Consider the following 12,753-nt stretch of genomic DNA (forward strand, 5'->3'; position numbering starts at 1 on the left):
TGCAAGGTTGCATTCCTTTGAGTCTTCGTTTTCACCATCTGGATTAACAAAGTCATGAGCCTGGACATTCGTGCAATTTTAGTGATGTAAATTGCATGGCGCCAGCGCCAATGCGGTGCCAGCTCAATGGTAGCTCATTGACGAAATGACTCCAATCGAATATTTGACGTTACTTAGTAGTGAGTGCGTAGTACATTTCACTTGCGCTATTGAGTGAAACGACTTTTGTGTGTCAGCCACGAGTTTGGTGTTATTGGCGCTACTGGCAATGATGACAAAGAGCTGATGGCGGTAGCGCTGGTAGTTCAGCTTTTGAGTTGTATATTTTAAATTTAATGCACAATTAATATGGGTGTGTTTGAGCGGCCAAATAATAACAGTAGTATTGCTAAAGTGCTGCTAAGTTGATGGATTGTCGCTAATTTCCTAGCGATTATCAATAGATTTTCAATATTTCGTTCAATGGGCATGCGTAATTGCCACATCTGCTCAAATTTTCCAAGTTTTTCCATTCTTGATTTAACTTAAGCTGTTATGCCAATATTTTTCTGCCAGTTTTTTTCAAATACGTAATTTTTCCAAAAGCAAAATAAATTACAGAAAAGATTACAGAGTTAAACAGCCTTAAAAATTCAGCTATGTTGGTTATACACAGAAATACAACAGAGGGTTGTGTCTCCGCTTTTCGCAAGCGTTGAGATTCACCACGCGTGACACGCGTGATTCACCACGTCCAAATATCACAATCCACGGATAGGTACCGGCGGGTTTGTATGGGACTTAGGCTATTATGCCAAAGTAAATACAAATCTTTACCGATAACTGTGTTATCGATTAATTTATCGAATTCTAACAAAGTAATATTGCATCGTCATCGGAGTTATACATGTTTGCAAAATTTCAGCTCAATCGGACACCGGGAAGTGTATCAAATTTAACTTGCAAGATTCCATTACAGACAACAAAAGTGAAACTAAATTAAAGCTTATAATAATAAGCAATACTTATTGCAGACGAGGTAAAACAATACATTTTTATAAACAAAAATATTAAGAACGCACGCTCCCACATATTCTTACGAATATATATAGAAACGTTAACACCAACCATCTGCTCTTATTCGTGAAGCCAACCTGCAGTTGGTGGTTTTGATTTTTTTTGTCTTTATTATGAAAATTAATAAAGGTTATTTCTTACAATTCACTGACACTTAAATGAAAACAAAAAAGCATTTAGTTCCTCGATATTACATATCTTCATACAGCAGGGTATGCATAAGGAAGATAAGCAAAGAACGAAGTTTGTGGGGCAAATTTTGGTGCAGAGCTGAAAGGTGTTCAGATGAGTACTTAAGCTGACTTGTCATTACGCATAACTGAGGTCAGCAATAAAAGAACAAAGAAAAGCAGAGCAAAAATGCCCCCTTGAAAGTAAATTGATAGTAATATATGTAACTTTATAAGTATATAAATACTGTTAGGTTGATCTGATCAATCGACACCTCACATAGATTGCATGTGTCCATAGTGTTACCAGAATTAGTTTGACAACCAAACGGAAAACCCTCAATTAGGAACCAGTGCTTATGTTATATAATAACTTTTTCCTTTGAACAATTACTAGAAGTTATATAGGACCTAGTCTAATTGCTGCTTCAGGATCTAGCAAATCTGTCGCCCTCAGTAGCTGGAATCTGGACGTCGCAAGTGCAGGACACAAACACAGAACGTGTCAAAAAGTTTCTTCCTGCAGCTCCCACTTCTCACATATGCTGTTACTCATGAGGCCTAACTTATAAGCATGTGACGCCAGAAGGCTGCAGAGATATGCGCAAATCTGCGGGTCTAACGTCAAAGGATTTCCAAATGATTTTGGAAATTTTGCAGCGCCGTACTTCTGTAGACTCCTTTCCTGATTGGTGGATTATGTCCAATTACTGTCTACTTTTGATTTCTTCCAAACGAATAGGCACGTCTAACATTGCTTCATCGAGTGCTGCACATTCTTTTGCCAACTCATCGGCCTTTTCGATACCTTCTTCCTTTACTGATGGGGAAACCAGTAAACATGTATTGTGCGGTCAGAGCGAAATCTCTGAAATTGATCTTTACATTCCATAAAAGTCCTTGATAATGTACTGTTTGGTATTACTGCATTTTTTTTTATTGCTAAGGAGTTGTTTCCAGGTCATTTCCGCATAGTTTTCAATTCAAGACTCTTCCGAAATTGATTTGTGTCAATTTCGAGCTGCTTAGGATTTATTTTTGTACAAATTTTGAGGTAGTGCCTGGACTTCTTCGACGTTTTTACAATAATTTCAAGATCACTTCGTTATTGCTAAACAAATATATTTGAGTTGTTTATCCTTTTTTTATTTCAAAGCTGGTCGCAGATCAATTTCTACCGTTCTACGATCATTTATCAATATTTTCTGGGTCGTTTTGGGACAACTCTGGCATTTTTTCCAGGCCATTCTAAGATCTTACTTATGTTGCTACGAAAATTTTTTTTGGTTGCTTTTCATTTCAATGCGTGTTAGATTGAATATTCAGTACATTAGACTGGGTAGAAAAACAAGTAGCTAAAGTTCGCTCATAAATTTGAAGGTTATCTTGAGAACGTCTCGAAAAAATGTATACATCAAATGTAGGGGCAGACTTTTGCAGTATTTTTGTTTTTTATGAAGACCACTACGGTCTGGCGTGTCATTAAAAAGAAAAGCAGCCATGCCCATAATAAATTAAATTTCATTTCCTTTCCGAGGAAGATCTACACCCTGAGTAACACAAGCGCTTGGGAAGGAGTTCTTAATTGATGAGCGAAAAATACAAGGAAATAAAGCATAAAGATTTAACTTAAATTAGTTGGAAAATATGCATCTTCTGTGCAGCCTAATGTACAAATAAAAGTTGTGTGCTTGAAAATTTCTTTTTAAGTAATTTGGTGTACATCAAAGACAGAACCCACTAACATCTACATACAAATATATGTTAATGTATATATAGTCATATTAATACGTATACACCTATTTGACGACAGCAATTCTTGAACTTGGTTTGCTTTAAATGCTATTCATATTATATAATAAAATAGAGCTGTTGCCAAGCTGCAACCTTTGATAGTTAATGGCGTTGCTTGGCCCTATGCACTTGAACCTGTCATGAACCACGTGAGCATAGAAAACACGCAAGAAATGAAATTTTGTGTAGTAGAATAATTTTGTAGTTTGTAGTGCAATTTTAGCCAAGAGCATACGGTAAAACATTCTAAGTGTTTAAGTGGTTTGTTTAAAAACGCTAACTCTTGTTGCTGACTAAGTGCTCTGAGATTTTGCGTGGGTTGCATATATTCAAACAATTGGCGGATAGTTTTTTTCTGCTAAATTTGTGTAAATTAAGTGTTTTTGTGGTCATGGCCATTGAAGTTACAGTACAGTCAAAAATTATTAAAACAAGATAAAAAAAAGTTGTTGATGTTGAATAGCCTCAGAGTTTGTATTTTTTTAGGTTGAAAATGGTCAAGAGAAAGGAAATATAAGTCGAAATATGAGCCCAAACCGTTATTTTGAAAAAAAAAAAATAGGGAAAAACTATTGAGAAATAGCCAAAATTTTGCAAATATCTCTGTGTTCAGTTCATACGGCATTTAGTAGATATCGAGAAACTGGACAAAATACTAACAGAAAACGATTTGGTTGACCAAGAAAGACAAACCAAGGAATCGACAACAAAATATATGCAATGAGTAAGACAAATAGATGGAAATCTGCATCATAAATTCGTGCTGAAATCAATGAAGGCTTCGATTCATCAATATCGCTCACGACAAGCAAAGGCCGGCTTAAAAAAAAGGTATGATTGGAGGCATTGCTGTTGGAAAGCCACTTCTAGGGCCAGCAAATAAACAGAAAAGGCTGAGGTTCGCTCAAGAACATATTGACTGGACGATTGATCAGTGGAAATCAGTTTAATGGTCAGACGAATCAAAATACGAACTTTTCGGTAGCAGAAACGTCAATTAAAGATTCAAAGCAAATTGCATTGTGCCAACTGTGAAACATGGCGGTGGCTCAGTGATGGTTTGGGGCTATTTCAGCTATGCTGGTATTGGTCAACTAAAAAAAGTTTAAGGAATTATGAAGAAGAGCAGTATCACAGTATACTCCAACGCCATGTAATATCATCGGGCATTAATTTGATTGGTCGTGGATTCATTTACGAACAAGATATCGATCCGAAACATACATCGAAACATTGTACTTCTTATTTGGAACGAAAAAAAGACGCAGGTGACCTTGATACGATGTAGTGGCCACCAAACTCCCCCGATTTAAATTCCATCGAGCTATTGTGAGAAGAATCGGACCGACGTGCGAGAGATCTAATGCCAACAAGCCTTCCCGACCTCTGGGATTGTTTGAAAGAAGCGTGGAATGATAGTCCACATCAAACACTTCAAAACTCATCGAAGAAATGGCGAAATTGTGCGCTGCACTCATCGAAGCAAAAAGTGGGCATTTACAAGAAAATCGTTTAAAGTAACATACTCACTGTTTTCTTATAAATTTTGATGGCACTTTCAGTAAAAATCTTTAAAAATGTCTTCGAATCATAGAACTACGTTGAGTGTACAAAACTACTGCTAATATGTGAATAATACTTTAATAAATGATACGACAAACTGACAAAAACAACTCCCTTAATCTTATACTAATACTTTCGGAATTTACTGTATATGAGATTGGTAAAATAATTGCCGCTAAATGGAACATTATGGGGTATTTTGTAGAAAGTTGTCTCAAGAATAATAATGTCGAAAACTTCAGGAAAATCAAGCCATCATATGCAATGTTTGAAGGCTTTAAAAGGGCACTAATTATACTCTAAGCCTTCTGACCTCTTTAAAAAAAATTCATACCTGAAGAAAATCCTGTACATTTTTGACGCTTGCTGCCCCACCATACTTTTTTTTACATTACGTATTGAAGTTTTCCATTAAAGTATTTCAGTGATATCGCTTCCTCACTTTTCATGGTGAAACTGTCATTTTATCATTCTTTAATAGAAAACCCACGACTGCTGCAAACCACAACATTTTTATTTATTACGTGAAAAGAAATCTGTAAGATTGTACGTTGATTGCATATCAAATATTTGCTAAAAAACTTAAGGGCCCATTAATGATACTTTGCATAGACTTGACTTGAATTGGCGTAAACTTGGCAACTTCGCCACGATTATACTCCACTTAGCGCATTTGTGTGACAAAATGTCAAAATGAAATGGAAACAAACAAATGACATCTCAAAATGTAGACGTCACTTAGAACTTTCATAGAAAATCAAAATTCAACAGACTTCTAAATCAAGTTAAGTGTTGCTAAGTTTTGAGTAATCAGTAACATGCAATGTTCATTCATTTAACAGAACTGTAAGTGACAGTTCTCAAGTCAAGTCAAGTCTATGCTGTTATGAGTAATGGGCCTTTTTACTCGATTTTGATGAGAAATAACTCTGCATTCACGCAAAGTAAAAGTTTCGTATAACGGGTTTTATGACTACCTTCGAGCTGGTGCAAATCGGATGCCAAAGGATACAGTTGATAGTCACACTTGTAATAAACGCGCTTAAGTTTGAGGCAGGCTAGTCCAGAACAACCTACAATTGTCTCAGTTAAGAATGCATTTAAAAGTTTTGTAACGAGCTACAATTGCTTTCCATTTCTTTGTGCATCACAATGTTACAGGTGTCAGTTGAAAGCACTGCGAGGGCATATAATTAGAGTTGGTACACACTCTTCATGCGATAATTCTTGATAAGCTTGGGTTGAAAACATTTTGAACCAGTCACTTATAATCAGACCTGTCAAATAATCTCTCTAGTCATTCTTTAACAGATCTGATTATGCAATGAATAGTTTTAGAATTTCGTCTTCACAGGACATTCTATTGATGATTAACATTCGCTGCTGTTTATATTAAAAAGTTTAGTAATTAATCTCATACACATAATCAGTTTTCGACAAAACATTAGAACCTTTTTTTATTTTATAAGTTTGCTTGTTTATCCCTCTGATTAGCGGTAAATAATTTCAACACATCTTAGCGTTGTCGTCTGGCCAGACGAAATTTTACACTTCGAACTTTATCCACAAATATATAATTTTTTTTTTTTTAATTTTGAAGAAAACTCGTCGCACACTGTGATAAGTTTGCATTTTTATTGATAATTTTGAACAGAATTAGACCTATGACGTTTCATAGGCTTAAAAATATGTTCATCTAGCCAGACAACAAAAACCAAAAAGTGACATAATCAGCTTTGCTACAAAAAAACAGATAAAATAAAAAGAAAAAAATATCGATTTCGGAATTATTATAAAGACCGCCTCTAAACTTAAAAATTCACTAAACTTTTCATGATCGGTGGATAGCAGTAAAGTTATTCACGAAAATAAAGCCTTCTCGTCTGGCCAGATGCCACTATCTATCGGAGAGTTATATAAATTTTATACTTACTCAAATTATGCGATATTCGTTTTTTATTTATATCAGTTTTGTTAATAAAAGGACTAATGAGATAAATTTTTTAAATTTTTTTTGATTTTTTATTTTTATTTATAGTTAAATTCATTTTTTTAGGAAGCCCGGCAGCGATTAATTTTAGTTAGTTTATATATCATGTAATTTAATAATTAATTTAAAATAATAATTCTAAAAAAGAAAGGCAATTGATAATAACTGAAATATAACAAATAATTTTAAATAAGCTAAGACGTTAACTGAATTGAAATTAATCAGTTCAATTAAAAAAATGTTTTGATTAATTTGTTTTATTAAAGAAGAAGAAGGAAAGTCCTTTTCGCGCAGAGTACTGAGGCCTTTTAACATGGTTGAGTTACAAAAATTTTCCCCATTCATTGTAACAAAAACAAAAACAAAAAACTTTCTTTGTTAATAATTTGTTAATTATTTAATCATTCCATTATTTTTTATTATTATTTTTGACAAGCAACCATGCTAATTTAATTAAATAAATAAGTTAATTATAAGGTTTTGTACATTATGATTGACTAATTATTTGGCTCAGTGAATTGAAATTTTATTATAGATTATGAAAATCTTATTTTATGATTAACATAATTGTTTGATCCTTTCAATCATTCCATTCTTTAATTTCACGAAGTAACTGATTTATTTTTAATTGAATTCATCATTAATTAGCTGCTATGTGTTTTAATCAAATCAAATGTTAAAAATGATTAGTTATTATAGCAGGTGATTTATATGCGAACAAATAATCAAAAATAAACATCATCTATGTAAGAGTCTCGCAAAAAGTTTATTCAACTAATGCATATCACTATTGTAGCTGGTTAATATTTGATATTTTAATTATTTTTTGTTATTCATTTTTGGCAAGCAAGTTTTGTAGATTCGATTTTTTAATTAACCAGTAAGTTGTTGATATAGTTTTTGGCAATATTATTGACTTTTTATATTACTAAGGCATTTAAAAGATTACTAAAGGTAATGAGAATTATACTAATGATTTTTTTATAAAGTATCTGATAATAAAATTCACCTTTTAATTGTCTTATTACCTTTTAAGTCAAACTAGATATAATTGCTTCTATTTTCGTAATATAATTATATTCTATCTATTTTCGCAATAATTATAATTGCTACTATTATGACTATGAGTACATACTAATTATTTACTTGAGTAAAAAATTGAAAGCATATTATTGACTATTGCGCCTAGTTTAAATAAATAAGAAAAAACAATAAAAAATAAATAAAGTCGATACCAAAGCCAGGCAATAGTTTAGTAAGTTTGACTTATTTTAACTGTCAAACAAATACATTTTTTAGTTGTTTGATTATATTTTGCTTGATTTTATTATTTTAGTCAATTATTTGTTGATATGATTTGCTAAGTATATGTGAATTAGTCAAACAAATATGAGATTAATGAAGGTTATGTTTATGTAATAAAATAATTAATAGCAGTAATAAGTTCATTGAAATTTAAATAAGTTACATAATTAATATAGTTTTTTGATTATTGTGAATTATAATGATTTCTATCATCCCGTCACTTGATTCTTTAAGCCATTTTATTATTTTTTATTGGAAAACTATTATAATTAGTTCATACACATTTCTCGACTCACTGTATAGCGAACACGAAAATAGTAGCGGCAATTTTATCAAATCTCATCTATAGATTATTTAGTTTTTCGAAAACTGAATTTTGTAACTGGAACTAAGCAAAGTTGCCTCAAGAAGCATTGCTAATAACGCACTGCTCAATATCCAATGTCGCTAATTAAGTTCTAATGAGCGCTCCAGATAATATTCCAAACAACCTGGCTCATATACATGTAGTATACATATGTATGTACCTAGCTGCGTGTAAAAGGAATATCAACAAAAAGGGCAATACTTAGAAACAAACAAAGAAATATACGGCGGAGCATTTATATGGCTGAGTGGGTTGGGGCATCTACCTTAACACCGGTATGAATGCAGGAGGTTTCAAGCTTAAAACTAAGCTTCCGAAAAATTTCGCTGATGAAGAGGTCAAATTCAAAAATATATCCTATTAACTATCGCGGTGTGCAAGTTTTGTAATTTTTCGATAATATCAATGGTTTCTAAAACGTTTTCGAAAAAGTTCGAAAATTGTAGAAAACTCAACAAAAGTTTGGAAATTTTTATTTACAGTTTTCGAAAGCTTTTCAGTATGCAGATTTGCAGCCCAATCATTTCAAGTCTCACATGATGTAAGTCACTTTAAACTGGTATTGAATTTTAACAATTTTTTCCAAGGAGTGTTTCATATTTTCTTCCTCATTCATTTGTCTTTCTTCTAAAAAATAATTTTTTAAGAAATGTAACTTGTATTTTATGGGTATAAAATTAATTGACCTTCAAAATTGCATACACGAAAAATTCAGAAAATTCTTCCAAATTTTCCTAAGATTTTCTCTAATTTTCGAAATTTTTTTTGAATTTGGTTTCAGTCACAAAAGCACGAGTGTTTTTCGTAAATTATCGAAAAAAAGTTCAATTGACGAAATTTGCAACTGCAAATTTAATGCGCGCTACTACATATACTGCTTCACGTTAAAAAAATTTAGTTTAAACCGACACAAAATTGATTAAAAAAGGCCCTGTATTTAAAATTTTATTAAAATACACAACTTACCTTTTATAAAGTCCACTGCCATCTCCAATCCATACGAATCCTTATCACAGTCATCCAATATATGTGCACCCAAAGTAATATTCGGCAATAGCTGTGCCTCATTCACACGATCGATCGTATAAAGCATTGCCTCCAATGCCTGTATTCCACCTTGCGGCATTATTGGTCCACACGTAATTGTATCCTCACGCGAATGCACCATCATCAGACCACCAAGTATGACATCACCTTCAACAATAGCTTCATGCTTTACAGGCCAGTGGCGTTGCGGTGTTGTGACCAACACACGATGCACATGCTGTTCATAATTGAAATCCTCTGAGTCGGGTAGAGAACGAAATACTTTACTACCACCATCAAAAACACCAGCTGTGAAAGTGTTGCGTACATTTGCTATAGGATTGTATGACATTAAGTGTGTTGTTGGTAATGTTACATGACGACCGCGGTGACGACCTGAACGTGCTGCTGCATGTAACTCAATATCGGATGTATAGCTTTGCCACTTTGTATTTGAATTGGGCAACCAGTGTGTATCTTTGTTGTTATGGTAGTGGTATTGTTCATCATAAGTGGGCATAAGCAACAGACTATCAGTTTTCGAGTCAATTTTATATTCGTATACGCTTGGTGTTGTTGCAACTATTTTGGGCATCAAATTTTTCGTACTTTGATTTGTGTGCTTATGCTCCACTCTTTGTGGTTGGTCTATGTTGTGTACTTGACTCGAGCCTTGTACTGCTTGCGATTTAACGTCATTCATTAATGCATCTTGAAGGTTACTACCATTTATGTAATTAATTCCTTTGGGCTCATCTTCACTAACTGCAGTCATATCGTTTCCATTGGCATACGCTTTGCTATTCGTTTGTTTATTCACACTAATAGCTTGCCGCATTGGTTTGTCGACAATATTGGAATCGTCACTTTGGTAGTGCCATTCATGCGTATTCTCCACAAAATGCAGCGGAAGAAATTGTAAACTATTCTCATGAAATCTCTTGCGAGTTTTCATATGCTCTTCTGAGAATTTCAAATCCACTTCAACTTTGCGCTTTGTATTTGGTTCATCTGCTTCCAGTTGTTGACGTTGTTGTTTCTTATGTTGTCGTTCTTTGTTTTTGTTATTGTTAAACGAATATTGCATATGTTGGAAATAGTTTTTGTGTTTGTGTTGTTGCTGTTGATGTTTCCTTAGCTGTTGTGCTTCTGCGGCTGGTTTTCGTTTACGTAAATGTTTTATATGATTTGTATTGTGTCGTCGATGCTTATGCTTTTCCCTTCGATGATGTTGTTGTTGTTGCGTGTTTTCTGTTTGTGGCTTTCGCTTGTAGGCGCTTTGTTGCTTATGTTGATGTTCTCGACGTAAATGATGTGCTACTTTGTGTGGGTTGGGATTCTGTAATAGCATTTGTTGTACCAGAGTTTGTGCATGTGGCATAGTTTTATGGAGTTCGGCGCGTTTTTGAATCCACCACTCGCCTTCATCTGATCCTAAATCCTCACTTACGGCTTTGCTATTAATTATTGTGCGCCCAACCATTTTTCTCTTAGCAAGTGTCACCGAGTTAGTTGCTGTTGCTTCATCTTCTTTCTTTTCGTGCTTCCTACTTTCAGCGCTTGTAATAACATTTTCGCTTTCGAAACTTTTTCTTTGCTTCCAACGCATTTTGTGCTTGACTTCTGTTTCTAATGCTGCTGCAGTTTCACTTTCCGCACTTGTTGTAATTCCAAATTGTTCACGGATAGCACCTACCACCTTCTCATTAGTCTCTTTTCCTACGTCATTTTCCTCAACATAGCTCGTTAATTCACCAACATCGTCTGCTGAATTCCGTTTACCTAGCTCTTGGTCACTTAGTTGCACTGTAGCTAAAGCAAACGTGTAATGAATGCAGTAATTCGTGAGAACACCAAAAACAGCCATAAGAAAAAATAAAACTTTGTGAAATGTTGACTTGCATTTTGGTGTCATTTTTATTGCAAGTGCCTTTGGTTTTTTAATTTTTTTTAATCCTAATTGCTTTTGATTTGTGCTTAAATTATGTAGCCCCGTTGCTGTAGGATATCTGAAACTAGGTTGGGCTGTTCATTCAACTCAATTTGATGTGTCGATTTTTAAACATCCTAAGTTTGGTATTTTTGTTTGCAGCAAAGTCTTTCTTGTACTGAGATTTTAGTTGTGGCATTTTAGTTTTTGGGGACAAACGTTTGTGTTTTGTTGGTTTTAGTAAAATTAAGTTTACTTTAATATTATTTCGCTTTCTACTCATTTGTGATTTTCATACCATTTTTGTTCACTTTGTATAATAATCTCACATTTTCATTTCAAGTATTTTCATTGCTTTGGAGCTTTCAGAGTCATAAATATGCTCAAGTTTTCCACATTTTCAGTTTTGTTGTCATTTCATCTTTGCTCAGTACTATTATCATTAGAAAAAAATCATTATTCTGGCCTTGAGCTCGAATCGAACCTTGAATCATTATAATATATGTACATTAGAGCGGGTCAAATTTACTGTTGAAAAGGCACATCCAGTTTCTGAATCTATGGGTCATACTTAGTAATATTCCCCACGGGAACATAGGTCTGAAATGAATTTCGAGCCTCCCTTATAAAGTGAGAACATTTTGATATAAGGTTTTCCAACAAAATTAGGGAGGCTTGAAATTCATTTCAGACATATGTTCCCATGGACAATATTACTCAGTATGACCCATAGATTCAGAAACTGGATGTGCACCTGAAGTTTTTTCCCCATACAATTTTACCCACCCTTATGTACATATATATTATATTTATTAAATCTATGCAACGCTCTGATATAAAAAAACATAAATTTATTTCAGGTGTTCTTATTCTAACTTTTCGATGTTTGTGACGCTTGAGGTCAAAACATACTGAGAAAGTTTTTTTGAATGATGGGAAGGCAAAATTGTAGGTAAGATAGAGGGATAAGAGTAAATAAGAGAAAAAAACCGAAATTAAAAACAAGTAAGGAAGACTAAGTTCGGGTGTAACCGAACACATACTGAGCTCAGCTACATACTGAGCTGAGAGCTCGAAAAGAGAGAAAGTTAACCTATGGTAACCCTGGAATGTGTTTGTATGACATTGGTTTCAAATGGAAGGTATTAAAGAGTATTTTAAAAGGGAGTGCGCCATACTTCTATAGGTGGATGCAATTTCAGGATATCGCCATAAAGGTGGAACAGGGGAGACTCTAGAATGTGCTTGGATGATATGGGTATAAAATCAAAAGGTGTTAATGAGTATTTTAAAAGGGAGGTGGCCTTAGTTGTATATGTGAAGGAGTTTTCGAGATATCGACCGAAATGTGGATCAGGGTGACCCCGAACATCATCTGTCGGGTATCGCTAATTTATTTATATATGTAATACAAAGAACAGTATTCCTGCCAAGATTCCAAGGGCTTTTGGTTTCGCCCTGCAGAACTTTTTCATTTTCTTCTACTTGATATGTTAGGTGTCACACCCATTTTACAAAGTTTTTTCTAAAGTTACATTTTGCGTCAATATAC

At 33.9% G+C, this 12,753-nt stretch overlaps 1 protein-coding gene and 1 long non-coding RNA gene across 9 annotated transcripts in view; one reads left to right on the forward strand and one right to left on the reverse strand.

Annotated features, from left to right (window-relative positions):
• The window catches only part of mtt (mangetout), a 409,542-nt gene that overhangs the window by 129,656 nt on the left and 267,133 nt on the right, over positions 1-12,753 (reverse strand). Inside the window, exon 2 of the mRNA XM_067771149.1 lies at positions 9,212-11,685. Coding sequence (XP_067627250.1) covers positions 9,212-11,186 — 1,975 coding nt within the window. The 5' untranslated portion in view covers positions 11,187-11,685. The remainder of the gene's footprint in view (positions 1-9,211; positions 11,686-12,753) is intronic.
• Positions 1-12,753, forward strand: part of LOC137243402 (uncharacterized) — a 222,854-nt gene that overhangs the window by 47,762 nt on the left and 162,339 nt on the right. For 2 of the 8 annotated variants that reach the window (XR_010950516.1, XR_010950519.1), the window contains exon 6: positions 3,507-3,555. The exons of the other annotated variants lie outside the window; for them this stretch is intronic. This is a non-coding gene — a long non-coding RNA (uncharacterized lncRNA). Of the gene's footprint in view, positions 1-3,506; positions 3,556-12,753 lie in introns of those variants that run through there. 8 annotated transcript variants of the gene reach the window in all.

Source organism: Eurosta solidaginis, chromosome 3 (assembly GCF_040869045.1).
Source record: "Eurosta solidaginis isolate ZX-2024a chromosome 3, ASM4086904v1, whole genome shotgun sequence".
Lineage (NCBI taxonomy): Eukaryota > Metazoa > Arthropoda > Insecta > Diptera > Tephritidae > Eurosta > Eurosta solidaginis.